Source organism: Thunnus thynnus, chromosome 11 (assembly GCF_963924715.1).
Source record: "Thunnus thynnus chromosome 11, fThuThy2.1, whole genome shotgun sequence".
NCBI lineage: Eukaryota > Metazoa > Chordata > Actinopteri > Scombriformes > Scombridae > Thunnus > Thunnus thynnus.
In genome coordinates, this window is record NC_089527.1 from 24,100,749 (window position 1) to 24,116,259 (window position 15,511).

The following is a 15,511-nucleotide window of genomic DNA, read 5'->3' on the forward strand; positions in this document are numbered from 1 at the left end:
AAAGCAACCAAACTCTGTACTTGAATTACAGAGAATGCATAAAACAAATAAGTTTGGGTCATCATTGTTTTATGAAAGTTGTAACAATTTTGATTTTGATCCATAATGGGGAAACAAGCAACAACATGCACATTAAATCAGCACCATGTCTATATATATAAAGCAGGATTGAAGCAATCTTCATCCAACTGGTGTTATTCAACATAGAGCTCCTGTAGTTTCCTCATCTTTCGCTTTGTGAATGCGTGTACTTGGAGGAAGGTTCTGAGTGGGTTAATGCATGCAACCTCAAACCGTCAACTTTCTGCTTCCTCTTCTTTCTCCTCCTGCTTCACTTATTGCCTTTATTTCTTTCTGTTCTTTGCTCCTGCGGCTCACAGTCTCCATCTCCCCTCTGCTTCTCTCAGGTCCGCAAATTTGTGTCCAAGGACAGCGCAGGCCTGCGTGTGCGTAGTCACCCCTCCCTGCAGAGTGAACAAATAGGCATAGTGCATGTCAATGGCACCATCACTTTCATTGACGAGGTAATTGACTTAAGCCCTGGGAGAATATAAGTTGTAGACTAGACTAGCTGGAGCACTATCCACTTTTACTCTATTTCTGTGTTTCTTCTTCTTTAAATCAATAAGGACAGAATCATAAATATTGTAATCATAATATGTTTTGTCTAGAACAGTTGTAATTTTGAGTCCTCTTTGGCTTCTCTGTATTGTGTATAATTACCTCTCTCAATAATGATTACTACTTTCTTTTAAAGCTTATGAATTTGTTCCTCTTATTTTATGTTGCTTCATACTTTTGCAAAGCACTCTGAGGCTACATGAAAGGTGTGAACTCGTGCCAAAAAGCCAAATGATGCGATGCAAATCAGAAATCAAAAATGGTAGCATGCAAAGCATTGACTAAAGAATTTCCCCTCTAGTCCCTGAACTTTATAATGCAACACATATTTGCCAGTCCTACGCAATATCTCCACCCCCAGCCTTTGATAACAGCACTAGTGACGTTTTCTGTGTATTACTTGCACCTGACATAACCTCAACTTAAAGCCCCTTTCAGACATGCTCCTGTTTATGTTAATATTTACTTTAATCTGAACTGCCCAAGTCACCTTTACGTAAAAATGACAACAATCTCACTACGTTGGACCTAGTAACATTTTAACTTAGCTCAAGTGTGAATTTAATGTCGAAAAATTAGCGTTAAGGCTACAGCAGCACAAGGCTGAACAAGCAATGAAGAAATGGCACAAGAAATGTAATGCAAGTTTTGTTCACCTTCTGAAGAGCACTCGTTTAATTATCATCTTTTATGCACAAAGAAAATAATATCAGATGACTTGACTGACAGTTTGCCTAAATCACAAAAAATTGTGACTGAGCCAATTTTAAGCAGTTATGAAGAGTCCTCTCATGTCAGATCAGTGTATAAAAAGAATTTTTTCCCCTCGCTGTGAAGGTAAAAAGAAAGAGATAACCCATTAAACACCCATAATAATAATCAAACCACCGTCACACCTCTATATTTTTAATTTTCATCCATTCAAAGTGCATAGAAGAATATATGAATATCCAGGAAAATTCTTTTCACATCAACATCTTGTCAACCTATGCTTGAGCACTATCAGTCATTAATTAAGGCTTCAGCAGCAAAATTGCTGATGCAGCCTGTGAAAGAACGGACAACAGTCTTCTTCCTTATGAATCATATCATCTTATATAACATATCATAACTTTTTTAATCAGTTCTGCTCTCCGCGGTGATACTGCTCCCTCTTGCACACCAGGTACCAAATATCACGCAAGCATGTGGCTCGTTCTGTAAATGTCCTGTCATGTTTGTATAGTCTTTCTGACTGAATATAGACTATTGGGAACATGAACATAAAGATCACCCACATCTGAATTCAAAAAGCCATCGCTGTAACAGAAAGATTAAGACGCCGATGTTACGTATTCCTTATCTGAAAAGGTTATCGTCCTCTAATTTGATTGGAGACTTTCCTGCAGCCTCAGAGGTGTAGTGTGTATGTGTGTGTATGTGTGCGTGTGTATGTTTGTGTGTGAGGGTGCTGCCCCTCCTGTTTCCATAGTAACAGGATGCCATGGCTGTGCTCTGCTCTGTTGCTTGTTTTCCCGTAGATCCACAATGATGATGGTGTGTGGCTCAGGCTCAATGATGAAACAGTAAAGAAGTACGTTCCCAGCATGAATGGGTACACTGAAGCCTGGTGCCTCTCTTTTAACCAGCACCTGGGCCGGAGCCTACTGGTCCCAGCCGACGTAAGTAGAAGGCCTGCTGAGCAGTCTGACTCCGTTTAATAATGACAGAGGCTCCTGCGCTGTTCATTTGGGGATAAACTCACAGATCACCTCTGTTGTTTAACGATAACGGTTTTCAAGGACTTTCAAGTGTTTGGCACCTACTCCCCAAATGTCCTCGAAGCATGGTAAATTGAGAACTTCATCAAAGTATAACTGTTTGGGGTGTTCTCTTGCATGAAATATCTATCCGAGCAACACTGAGTATGAAACTTTCACTAACTCACTGTGCAAGAGAACAGCGGCTGGGAGCGTGCATGCATTAACTCATGTTTAAAGGTGGAAAGTTTACCACAATGTGACCATCATATGTTTAAATGGAAGCGACACTTGTAAATGCTCACATGCCTAGGTAGTATATGTTGAGTGCATTGAAGTGAACCCCAATGCAGGAATTGACAGACTGAGGAGAAAGGTAGTAAAGGAGCAATTTCATCCTGTGGTTAAGCGGGTTAGTCTGCACTGTTCAGTCTTCTTTTCCTCATTGCCTCTAACTCACAGTTCATGAACACTGGCACACTACAGCATGTGATAACAAGGGTTTTTTTTTCTCACATTTTGCTCCATGCCACAAAAACCGCCATGATATGCAATCATAATAAGGAATGTGATGAGTGTAATTTGAAGCATTTGCTATGATATTGCAGTACAAGGGGAAGTATCCGAAAGAACAGATGTTAATATCCAGGTGGTTTTCTGTCATGAAGCAATCACTGGACCACGCAAACTGTCAGTTGGAAATTGTACCTCTACTGCTCTACAATTCCACCTTTGCATTGGGATGCTTTAGGTGCTAGGAGGCTTCCATGTAAGGTCTCTGTCTGAACAGCATGACACACTACATCATCCAAGTGGGGAATTTTTTTGGAAGTTTCTTCTTTATATGCATTTCCTTTCTTCTTTTGAGGTCATTTGGTCATGGATTAGGAAATCACAACCATAAGGTGTTTGGAGTGAACTTTCAATCCTTTTTCTGCCCCTGCAACGGGTTTGATATTTTTTCAATGCATTTGGTCTGACACTGAATGAATAGTGCTCAAACATTTGACAGGCGGCCCCCTTTTATCACTGTTCCACAATTTCACAAACTGGCCGATCTGACAGCAGATTCTGTCCTCTCTTCTTCACTTCCTCAAATAACCTCTGATGCTGGAAATTCTAGACGAGCCAAGCCAGAAAAATTTTTTTCTTCTTCCAAAAAAATACATCAGCGCCTCCCCCCATTCTGTTCTCTCTCCTCTCTCGAGTCGTCTACTGTTTCTTGACTGTCTCACGATCTGTTGCTCAGAATGTCTTTAACGCTAGCCAAGGAGTCAGGGATATCGGCTTTTTGTCGTGGACCCCCTTAACTATATTCCCGCCACAGGTGAGTTGTATGAAGCAGGGATAAATAGCTTGACTGCCCCATAGTTTATCATCTATTTGTTACTCTACGTGTCCTCTTGAACCCCTTGTGACTTTGTAGTCTTCCCACAGTGTTACAATCAGGCACAAGAGGTCGAAACACAGTTGCATGGTTGTCTGTGTTGTGTAATTTTGACGTCTGAAGGCGATGATAAATCAGAGGACACTGCTTCTTCCATAAACTCCTGCAGTGCTCACGTTTGGGATTTTTAAGTAATTACTGTTCAAGCTTGTGTGTTGCATGGGGTTGAAGACACTAACTTCCAGTCTGTTGCATGAGGTCTTGTCTGAAAGGCTTGTCATGTTTAGTCCTGTATCCTTGTGTGTCATAGCATGCCTCCCTTTAGACTTGATGAAAATAAGAAAACATTTTGCTGAATCTGAGTCTATTGGTCATTTTTATTGCATCGCTACAACGTTGGTTGAAATGTTGAATTCTTGTGTACTAACTGCGAGCATTTTGATCTTAAAGTATACTTAAACTTTTATATTGAAACATTTAAAAGTACAGGATATACATTTTAAAATATGGGTGACCATTTTTTTTAGAATATTTAATGATTTTGAGGGTGGAAATCTATGTAGGTTTTCAATGATGATGTGATATCTGGCAATTCATCAGAGAGAGACACAACCTCTCAGAGTGGCTTAAGGTTTTGGAGACTGAGATGAGAAATGGATTAGGTGGCTTTTTAAAGAAGACCTAATGTTCATACTTTTACGGGCTAGGTTTGCTGAGCATACATGCTCTTTTACAACAACACTGTAAATAGTGTTTTTTCTCCATAATATTACTTTGTAGTAAGTGAAGCTAGTCCTGCTCTATCAGATTTCTGCACCCTTTTGACATGTTACTCGAACTCTAATTCGTGCTCTTACCTCTTGCAGGAGGTCAGGGGCCAATCGGAGGAGAACGTGAAGGAGGTGAGCAGCTGCCCTTCCCACGAGGCCCCCACTCGGGTGCAGAACAGGGCAGGGCAGGGCGGCGGCCCGGGGCTTTATAAGGTAGTGAAGACCGGCCCCTCTGGTCACAACATCAGAAGCTGCCCAAACCTTAGGGGTATCCCCATTGGAATGTTAGTACTTGGCAACATGGTCAAGGCCATAGGCGAGGTACGCACTCACCCCAAATAATGAAATGTGTTTTTTGTGGATAGCGTTGAATAAATCGGTCTGTTTAGATCACGTTAATGTACTGTAGCTGCTGTTAGTAGATTTTGGCCTCACAGTAATTCTCTAACAGGCAGATTAGTATTCCCTCTTTTACTTATACTGAACTGATTTGTGAATGTAAAGAATGTAATCTGTCTTTCTAAGGGGAATACATCAGGTGCTTCTGGGTGTGGGTGTGTGCTCTGTTCTCTTTCCACTTGCTGAGGTCTTACCAACTGGCTGTGTGCTTCTTTACTTACTAATTTCAGTTTGTCTATAAATCCATTGCAGTTTCAGGGTGTCATATTCATCTGCCACAACACTTCTCAGAGGAAGTCTGATCACAAATTGCTGGAGCCGTTCTGTGCCTTGACTGTATCTTTCTTGCACTTGTAACAATCGTGTCAATGACTTGGTACTTTGAATTTTCAAAATTGTCTTTGGCCTGGTGACCCCTCTTTTGGATATGACCTGTCATTGGCTGCTGTGGTGTGTCATGCTGTTCAATAGTTTCCTCTCTGAGCCTGTACTGGAATGCCCTGTCTGGATCTGGGAGGTGCAGCCTGCACATACTAATACTTCCATCTGTGTCTGTTTTTTCCAAAATGACAATATTTCAGGGAGTTGAGAAAAAAACAACTTCATGCATTTATCTTTCAATAAGCTACCCCTTTTTAGAGTAAGTCTTTATTCTATTTTAGCTACATCAGTTTTGTCCCGCAGTGTCTGCTGATACACAAAATCTAATTCATGTGATCTACTGCTGTGAATTTTGTATGTTTCAATCAGATGAATTGAATGTTTGCATGTTAGTGATCTACTGTCGTAGAATTTGTGCCATGGTTTTGTCCGTGCAGTAATGACATGAATGGACAGGGATTAATGTGGAAAATGGCTGTGACTAGTTTTTGATAGAGGAGGGCTAGACAGAGTGTGTGTGACTAAGTGTTCAGTGTGTGTGAGTATGGATAAAGAGTGTTGTTTGTGTATCAGGTGGTCAACTCTGAGGGAACCTGGGTACAGCTGGATAAGAACAGTGTAGTGGAGTTCTGTGAGAGTGATGAGGGAGAGGCCTGGTCGTTGGCCAGAGACCGTGGGGGAAACCAGTACCTTCGCCATGATGAGGGTAAGCCACTACACTGCTTGTAACCAAGATTTTAAGTCAATTAGGGGGATTTTTGAACATCAAAATGTTAAAAATTGTCAGATAACATGATCTAATTATTTGCTCTTGTAGAACAAGCACTGCTTGAGCATGGGGCCCAGACCCCACCACCCAGCCCTTTCTCTGTGCAGGCCTTCAACAGGGCCACATCTTCAAATGGAGCACAGGGCTTTGACTATGGCATCTCCAACAACAAAGGTGAGGTCAACTTGGTACATTTTCAAGAACACGTCCTTAACCTCCATGTCAATTTGCTTTTAACATCCACATTGTTTGACGCATTTGCATTCTAAGTTTTTGAGTGCTCAGACAAGGTTTTGAGTGATGTTTTACCATCACTGACATAAAGTATATCTCACCTCTAACTTCCCTCTGCCCACTTTTCTTGATTATTCTCTGCTTTACTGTTACTTGCACTACCTGACTTCTTCACCATGCTTTTGACTGAGAATTGTCTCACAAATGCTTTGATAAATTCACTTATTTCAATTATATAAATTGATCTATGTGGTAAGGTTGTTTCATAATCTTTGGGTTAGCAGTCCAATTTCCTCTTTTCATGCAAAACAAAACACGGTTTATATAGAATCACCTCCACAAGATGTACACGATCCAGTATGGATCAATCAGTTCCTTTAAAGTCACTGATCAATCATCTCTTTTTATTTATGCATGTTTTTATTGTCTACTGTTGTTACTTCATGCCTAACATCTCTGCAGTGTCAGGCATATGTCTGTCTGTGTGCATGGGCCAGTCAGTGTGCTTCTGTTCAGTTGGACTGCTATGGGCTCTGTTTAGCTGGGCACTATTCAGGCAGCTCCAATCCACGTGAATGTTACTTCAGTGGGTTAGCTCAACAATGATAACTGGCCCTGAACACATTGTGAACACACTGTGATTTCACCTTTTACCATTTGTTGCCGTAATTTAGTCTCTTGGAAAACATTAAATCATTTACATAATGACTGTTTTCTTAAAAAGTATGAGGAAGCACTGAAAACATCACCAGAATTAACTCATTACTTCTGCTAAACCATCCAGAATTGGAGTCATTCTGTCTGAATATAGGCCTGACACTGTTTCAATTATCTTTCAGATGCCTTACTTTCTCCTCACTTTGCTTTAAAAAGGAGGCTGTGGAGACACTTTGTCCTTGAGGGAACCATGGTTATGCAAATAATACAAATTCACAAATTCATGTCTCACAGTGGAATTAAAAAGTCCTATTTGCGCTTGTCACAAGTGTCTCATATCTGGATAAAAGCCAGATCCGATTTCATACATAGCCACATATATGTGACTCTGTTATGCAGCTCTGACTGCATCTATCTTGTTTTTCCTGCAATTGCTTGAAAAATGCCAATAAAACTCAAAAGAAGAATGACGTGCTTGGGCAAAGGACAGTTTAGCCAGTTGGCTGACAATTATAAATCAACAAACACATGGATGACTGGCAAAAGGTCCTTGGATATATTTTTGTGGGTTGAGTGTGCCGTCCCTACCACAAACACTTGTGGTTTCTTTTTCCTGAATCAACCATAGTGGTTCAGTTCCCCATATCCACACCACCCAGGCAGCCCCCCGCTTTTCCCAAATTTGGATTTTCTGGCTCCAACAACTGATGAAATGGCGGATGGTGGACCATTAAACTTGGTATCAAGAGAGAGAATGGAAGACTTCAAATGATACCTGATGCAGTGTCGGCTCGATATACAGTTATGGAGATACTTGTCTTTGGAAGTTCTGATGAGGTCATGCAGGCTTCTTTCCAAGAGTGACACTTAAAATAAAAGAGTAGAAAGAGACCCCCCTCTGCCCCTCCCTCAATTTATCTTTTTAATAGAGTAAATAAATAGAGTTACGAAATGGGAGGAACTGCTGGTTCTGGAAGTATATTTACCACCGTAAAGTCCTATTTGAAAGTCTTTTCTGTTAATATTGTCCTCAATGATCCTCAACATGGAAACACGCAAGTCTCCTGGAATATCGCAATACGACACGCTTATGTTACTGCCATCAGTTTTAATTTCAACTTTGTTTCTTAGAAGAAGCCAGTCAGAGGCGCCAATCAGAGCTGTAGCAAATTCAGCATGCTTCGTCATTGCATATGGGAACAAAACACAGCAGAATATGAAAGTGAACAGATCAAAACAGTTTAAAGTATTGGCAGTTTTTTACAAAGCGGGATCTTTACCTTTAAACTCAACATTGAAGCTCAGTGATTGGGTGTTTCTTACCTATCACTGAGTCATAGATCACTTCTTTTTTTATGCACACAGGCTTTTACCATTTTGACTTTTTTATTTTAAGTTCATTCGTCATTTTTGCCTTTATTGGACAGTGTTGTTATAGGTATAGACAGACAGGAAGTGAGGGGAGAGACAGAGGTCCTCAGCTGAAATAGAACCGTGAACGTTGCGGTAATATGGTATGCGTCTCAACAATTCGGCCTTTCGACTTTTTCATCAAAGAACCAGATGATTCCTGATCCAGTTGCTCATCGTTCATATTGATGATCCTCCCATTTCGTACACATGTTGCCTTGAAAATGAACACTTGAGTTACCCTCATCCCCCTTTGAAATCCTCAAACCGTAGTGTAAGCTGTAGTTTTTCCCCCCTCCTCTGTCTCCATGTTTGCAGGTGACCGGCTGAGTGCCATACTGAATTCCATTCAGTCTGGGCCCTTCCTCTCAGCAGCTCCCTCTTCCTCCGTATTTGAGCAAGCCGCCCAACCTCCCTCCTCCTCCTCCTCCTCCCTTGTCCACAGCCCATTTGTGTTTGGACAATCCCCCTCCCAACTGTCTCAGCCACAACCACAGCTTCTGAGTAAGTGTGTCCAGCTTTCTGGCAGCGCTTGCTTGCACAGGTGTTGATCATTTTCCTCCAAGCTCATTTTATTTTATTCATTTTCTGGGGAGGGCAGGAGTGATATGTGACACATAACGTGCAGTTATGTTCTACGGTCCAGAAATATCCTTAACAAGCCGATATGTCTATTATTGAACGTTTAAGTCTTGTTTTTAAAAATAATAGGTGACGCTGGCTTTAAAAACATACAAAATTGTTTTCACTCTTATTTTTTTTTTAAACAAGATTTGAACCTTAATACTAGACTAAATGGCTTGTTAAAATGGATATTTTTGCCATGTGCTGAAATAATAGGCTGAGCTGATTATTTTTCTGCTTGCTCTCTTGATTGGTGAGCTTTCTTTTCCTTTTCCTCATTACCTTCATTGCTACTTAAACTTCATATCTGCATTTTTCGCCCTTGATTAACACCTTGTTTCATTCCTTGTCCCAACCAGACCAGGGCTTCACTGCAAATGTACCCAACAGTACGCTTAATAGTTTTTTGTTGTCAGTCTACAATAACCTCCTAAAACAGCAAGATTTCACACCGGTCATTAACTAACGATATTACATAGCCCAGATATTCATAGTTTGTGCTTTCACTGGATAATAAAAAATACCCCAGTTTAAAAAAGATGATTTTTGAACCAAAATATTTTTAAACTTGTATAGCTCTCTTTTTTCCTGTCAGTCTCTTCTTTTGTCTTGCTACTTTCTCTCTAATCTTGGTCATTTCTTTTTTTACCTGGTGATCTATTGATCTTTTCCTCTTCTAAGTGTTTCTGTCTCCTAGTCTGTCATTTTCTCTACCTGTATCTTCCCATCACTTTAATGTTTTGTCCCCTTGCCTCTTCCAGTTTCACCTTCTTGACTTGACCCCATTGCCTCTTTGTGCTTTCTTTCTCTCTGTGGCGGCCTCCTTGCATTCCATTTCTTGTTTGTTTACCTGCCACTGTTTTCCGCTGTAGATGGTTCATCATGCAGCCTTGCTTCTCGTGAGCGTGTGCACAAAAGCAGTGTGTCCGTGGCTGGGCATGGTACTGCTCTCTCATCTCTCGCTCTAAGGCAAAAGGGTGGGTAATCACAGCATGCATGCCTCCCTCAGACTGAACAGAGGGTGGGTAGGAACTCAAGAAACACAGTCTTTTCTGTGGTGAACTAAAGTTTTTTTTGGCAATAAGATTTTAGGCATGTAGTGTTAGTGTCAACCTTAAAAACTGTGGCCAAATACAATATTATAATGGAGATGATAAACTCATGAGTTTTGAATTAAGTTCAGTTTAAAACTTGGTAGGATCCCCCCCCCTCCCCCTCCCCCCCAAAAAACATCTATCTAAGTAAAAGTCAAGTTTGTTTTTAAGAAAATATATCTCTCACAGTTGTCATTTGCTTAACAAGGTATAACATCTTTCACCTTTGTGACTTAAGTTGTCTGTCTTTCTGCCCTTCATTTCATTTTACTGTATCTTTTTTACATTACATTTTTGTTTTCCACTCAGGTGTTGTGACTAGAGTTAAATGGTTACACTCTTACCGCTGATTATAGTCCTCTTTCGTAGTGTAACTGTTTGAATTATTAACGTTTAGGTGAACGAGGGAACCTGATGTCTGGTGCACGGCCCATGTCCCCATCCTCCAAACACCGCCAGGAGAACCGCTCCCCCAAACAGGAGAGTCGAGGAAGCCGCTCGTCCGAACAGAGCAGAGTCAAGACGGGTGAGGGTGGACTCTCAGCCAGTGAAGCTCTCATTTTGCGGTCAGATACGGCCAAACTGAGGTCTGACTCTCATAGCCGCTCTCACTCGCCCAATCACAACACTCTTCAAGCCCTAAAGGCAGATGGTAGAACCTCAGGACATCGGGCTGAGTCCCCTAACCCTGGCTCTCGCTCCTCCTCTCCAAAACAAAAAGGCGTATCCTCTTCAGGCAGGTCTAGTCCCTCCAGCACCTCCTCCCAGCACTCCACCTCAAGCAACCATGACAAGAACCTCCCAACTAAAGTTAGCCCGTCCTCCAAAGCCCGGCTTGAACCTCCCAGAGAGAGATCCAAATCAGATTCATACACTCTGGACCCAGACACTCTTAGAAAGAAGAAGGTCCCACTTACAGAGCCACTCAGGGGCAGGTCGACCTCCCCAAAACCAAAACTGTCTCCAAAAGATCCAAATAAAGGCATGATCAGCAATGCAGAGAACCGTGTTCCTTCTCCACACGTGACCCAAGAGAACCTTCACAGTGAAGTGGTGGAGGTGTGTACCTCTAGTGCTCTCCTCTCCAACGAGGATGGCAACGATGAAAATGCAGAGGCACGTAATGCTGAAGACGGCTCATGTAAGGTGCACTTTAGCATCGGCAAAGCCCCTGTCAAAGAGGAACTAGAGAGCCGCTCTTCACCCAAGGTCAGCCGCAAAACCTCCAGTCGACACACACGCCCAAAGAAAGACAAATCTGGGCCTCTGTTTAAAGGTGAGAGTACACCAAGGCTCACAGAGCCTGCCAAACAGGCAATGTCACCCTCTGTGGCTGAGTGTGCACGAGCGGTCTTCGCAGCATTCCTGTGGCATGAAGGTATAGTCCACGATGCCATGGCCTGCTCCTCCTTCCTCAAGTTCAACCCAGACTTAACCAAAGAGCACGCACCCATACGCAGCTCCCTGGGAGGACAGGGTGCTGAGGAGAAGGAAAGCAAGTTAAAGAACCGTCACTCCTTAGAGATTTCCTCTGCACTAAACATGTTTAATATCGCTCCACATGGCCCAGATATCTCCAAAATGGGCAGCATCAACAAAAATAAGGTACTGTCCATGCTGAAGGAACCTCCACTGCCAGAAAAGTGTGAGGATGGGAAAGGAGAGGCCGCTTCCTATGAGATGACCTCTCATCCCTCCATAAGAGCAAAGTCAATCTTACCGTTGACGTTACAGCATCTGGTGGCATTCTGGGAGGACATCTCTATGGCCACCATCAAGGCAGCCACTCAGAACATGATCTTCCCCAGCCCAGGGTCCAGTGCCATCTTAAAAAAGAAGGAGCATGAGAAAGACAGTAAAAAGGCAAAGAAGGAGAAGAAGAAAAGGGAGAAGGCAGAGGTGCGCCCAAGAGGCAATCTGTTCGGAGAGATGGCACAGCTTGCCATGGGTGGACCGGAGAAAGACACTATCTGTGAGCTATGCGGGGAATCTCATCCTTACCCTGTCACCTACCATATGAGACAGGCTCACCCAGGTAAGAATACAGAAAGCTCTGGTTTGATTTTTAGTTGCAGTTTCACAATACTTCTTTGATTAAAATGAATTATATCTATGTAAAATATGCTGTGTGACTTGAACATCCCGTAATATTTCTGTGGCAGGCTGTGGTCGCTATGCTGGTGGCCAAGGATACAACAGCATTGGCCACTTCTGTGGTGGCTGGGCTGGGAACTGTGGAGACGGAGGCATAGGAGGCAGCACCTGGTACCTGGTGTGTGATCGCTGTCGGGAAAAATACCTGAGAGAGAAGCAGACTGCCGCCAGGGAAAAGGTAGCCTGCTGCTGCAAGGCTGTAGCACTTAACCCTCTTTTACTGAAACACTGTCAGCTTTGAACTCATACTGACTTTTTAGTCTACTTGAACTAATCCCTATCTGCATATTTCTTGCCAGGTGAAACAGTCAAGGAAAAAACCTCTGCAAGTGAAGACCCCAAGGGCACTGCCCACTATGGAGGCCCACCAGGTGATCCGGGCAAACGCTTTGTTCCTGCTGTCCCTCAGCAGCGCTGCCGAGCCCAGCATGCTATGCCACCACCCTCCCCGGCCCCTGCATTCCCATCTGCTTCCTAGCCTCAAGGAGGGCGTGTCAGACGAAATCCCCAATAAAATGAGCTGTCTCTACCTTCAGACACTAGCAAGGTAGCTTAAACAACTCAGTCAATTATAGGTTGCCTTTTATAGGTAAGAAAATCCTACAGTAACATATGTTTTCATAATGATTCTCATTCTCCTGTCATCTCCCAGGCAACACACAGAGAACTTTGGCGCCTACCAAGATGACAATCTCTTCCAAGATGAGATGAGGTATTTGCGCTCCACATCTGTTCCTGCTCCCTACATTTCAGTCACCCCTGACGCCTGCCCCAATGTGTTTGAGGAACCAGAGAGCAACATGAAATCAATGCCCCCCAGGTAACACATAATCATTTAATTACCTTCTGTTTATACAACCTAGACACACATAATGAATATTCAACTCACGGCACTATTGTTAGCAAATCTGTCCTTAAGGTTTTGAGGTACCTGAGTATACAGGAAGCTCTCTCTCTCAAGTGAATTTATTCAAACACACATAATAACTTTGTTTTGACAGCCTTATAATCATGACCACCCTCATTCTATACAGTACAAAAGAGCGTGGCTGCTCCACTCACTGTCAGGAATTTTTGTAAAGCAAAGAAAACTTTTTAAGTGGTTGACTGTATCGCCCTCACTGTTTAACAAAAAGTCAATCAAAATCTCTGCCAAAATCGGTCCACATTTATCCTTTAATCCATCCCTTCCTCCCACGCTCAGTAGCTGCTGAAAATGAACACACGGACAGGCACACTCTCTTTTGAAAACATACTTGATGCAGTGCAATATTTAAATTGATTTTGATTATGTCAATGATGTTTTAATTGGAGGTTAAACTGTATATGTCTTTATTTGTTTTCTTATAGTCTTGAGACCAGCCCAATCACAGACAGCGACACGGCTAAGCGCACTGTGTTTCAGAGGTCTTACTCAGTCGTCGCCTCTGAGTATGACAAGCAGCACTCGCCCTCTCCGGCCCGGGTCAAAGCTGTGCCCAGGCGCAGGGTCCATAGTGGCGATGCAGGTATTTAAACTTAATCATTGAGAATTAAGAGTTCACAAGTTATACTGAAGGATGAATGAGTTACAGCATCATCTGTAACAATGACCTGCTCTGTCTCCCTTACAGAAGTGGGATCTTCACTGTTGCGCCACCCATCTCCAGAGCTTTCTAGGTTAATCTCGGCCCATGGCTCCCTCAGTAAAGGGGAGAGGAACTTCCAGTGGCCTGTCCTGGCGTTTGTTATCCAGCACCATGACCTGGAGGGCCTGGAGGTGGCCATGAGGCATGCATTGAGGAAGTCTGCCTGCAGGGTATTCGCCATGGAGGTACAGCTGTCTTAGCGGCAATATTTTGCTCAATCTCAGAACTCAATTTTGCTTTAATCATTGCTGATTATAAAGCAGTGAGTCTGAATTATAGGCAATTAGTTGACTCTACGTTGTGAATTAGTCAATTAGATTTGTATACTTAATTAGCAAATATATTTTAATTAGGCTGTTCTATTGTTTATATGTAATTAATGCTGTCCAAATGCACTATTAATACAAAGACTAATCAGTATGATTTGTTCTTGGTGTCCCATCAGGCATTCAACTGGCTTCTGTGCAATGTGATCCAGACCACCTCCCTGCATGACATCCTTTGGCATTTTGTAGCATCTCTCACGCCATCACCGTTTGAACCTGAGGACGAGGAAGATGAGGAAAACAAAGGGAACAAAGAAGTTGTGGAACAGGTGATGAGTGGCTGAAAGTCAAACAACATGAAGTGTTATTTCTACTTGGCTGTTGCATTTTCTTATCATGATCCTCTCCTTACCCTACAGGAAAGAGACCTTGGTGTCTGTGAACACCCTCTGTCAGACATTGTTATTGCCGGGGAGGCAGCTCACCCTCTCCCCCACACCTTCCACCGTCTCCTTCAGACCATCTCCGACCTCATGATGTCACTTCCTAGTGGAAGCTCACTTCAGCAGATGGCACTTAGGTACAGTTTCTTAAGCAACAAATTGTTTTCGTTATGCATTTGTGACAATCCATGCCTCTTTGTATTTTTGCCTGTTCTGAGCTTCATGCACATATTATGGGTAATGTAAATATCTGTGACTCATTCTTTTAGGTGCTGGAGTCTCAAATTCAAGCAGTCCGACCACCAGTTCCTGCACCAGAGCAACGTTTTCCATCACATCAACAACATTTTGTCCAAGTCGGATGATGGAGACAGTGAGGAGAGCTTCAACATCAGTGTGCAGTCAGGCTACGAAGCAATGAGCCAGGCAAGATAATATCCACTTACTCAACAGGGATTTAACTGTATTTACTGTATATCCATCATAAGTCTGTTCTGTGTTTAAAGCACAGACAGACACAGCGGTAAGGGTCTCATTGTTTCTGGATCTGTGTTAATTCACTGACCTGACATTGATGTATCTATGTGTGTTTACAGGATCTCTGCCTGGTGACCTGTCTCAAGGACCTGACCAGTGTAGTGGACATCAAAACGTCTAGTCGTCCTGCCATGATCGGCAGCCTAACAGATGGCTCCACAGAGACCTTCTGGGAATCTGGAGATGAGGACAAGAACAAAACTAAGAGCATCACTATCAGCTGTGTGAAAGGCATAAATGCCTCCAATGTGTCTGTTCATGTGGACAACTCCAGAGACATCGGGGTGAGGAGGCAACAGCAAAGCAGACATTGATGTGTTTGGGGGGATAAAACACTACTTGTTATGGAATAAATGCCACTTTAAGGCCATAGTGTAATGAGTGGTGATAATGTCTTT

General features: G+C 42.7%; 1 protein-coding gene across 11 annotated transcripts in view; it reads left to right on the plus strand.

The window, feature by feature from the left end:
- mycbp2 (MYC binding protein 2) overlaps positions 1 to 15,511 on the plus strand; it is a 63,545-nt gene that overhangs the window by 40,330 nt on the left and 7,704 nt on the right. For 4 of the 11 annotated variants that reach the window (XM_067604002.1, XM_067604006.1, XM_067604003.1 and 1 more), the window contains 17 exons: positions 408 to 524; positions 2,142 to 2,282; positions 4,614 to 4,838; positions 5,871 to 6,003; positions 6,115 to 6,240; positions 8,686 to 8,871; positions 9,864 to 9,968; positions 10,483 to 12,120; positions 12,248 to 12,417; positions 12,539 to 12,786; positions 12,892 to 13,059; positions 13,590 to 13,747; positions 13,853 to 14,052; positions 14,313 to 14,462; positions 14,553 to 14,713; positions 14,846 to 15,002; positions 15,173 to 15,397. In XM_067604002.1, the coding sequence (XP_067460103.1) occupies positions 408 to 524; positions 2,142 to 2,282; positions 4,614 to 4,838; positions 5,871 to 6,003; positions 6,115 to 6,240; positions 8,686 to 8,871; positions 9,864 to 9,968; positions 10,483 to 12,120; positions 12,248 to 12,417; positions 12,539 to 12,786; positions 12,892 to 13,059; positions 13,590 to 13,747; positions 13,853 to 14,052; positions 14,313 to 14,462; positions 14,553 to 14,713; positions 14,846 to 15,002; positions 15,173 to 15,397 (4,308 nt within the window). The remainder of the gene's footprint in view (positions 1 to 407; positions 525 to 2,141; positions 2,283 to 4,613; positions 4,839 to 5,870; positions 6,004 to 6,114; positions 6,241 to 8,685; positions 8,872 to 9,863; positions 9,969 to 10,482; positions 12,121 to 12,247; positions 12,418 to 12,538; positions 12,787 to 12,891; positions 13,060 to 13,589; positions 13,748 to 13,852; positions 14,053 to 14,312; positions 14,463 to 14,552; positions 14,714 to 14,845; positions 15,003 to 15,172; positions 15,398 to 15,511) is intronic. The other 7 variants (XM_067604007.1, XM_067604005.1, XM_067604011.1 and 4 more) reach the window with 7 other exon arrangements.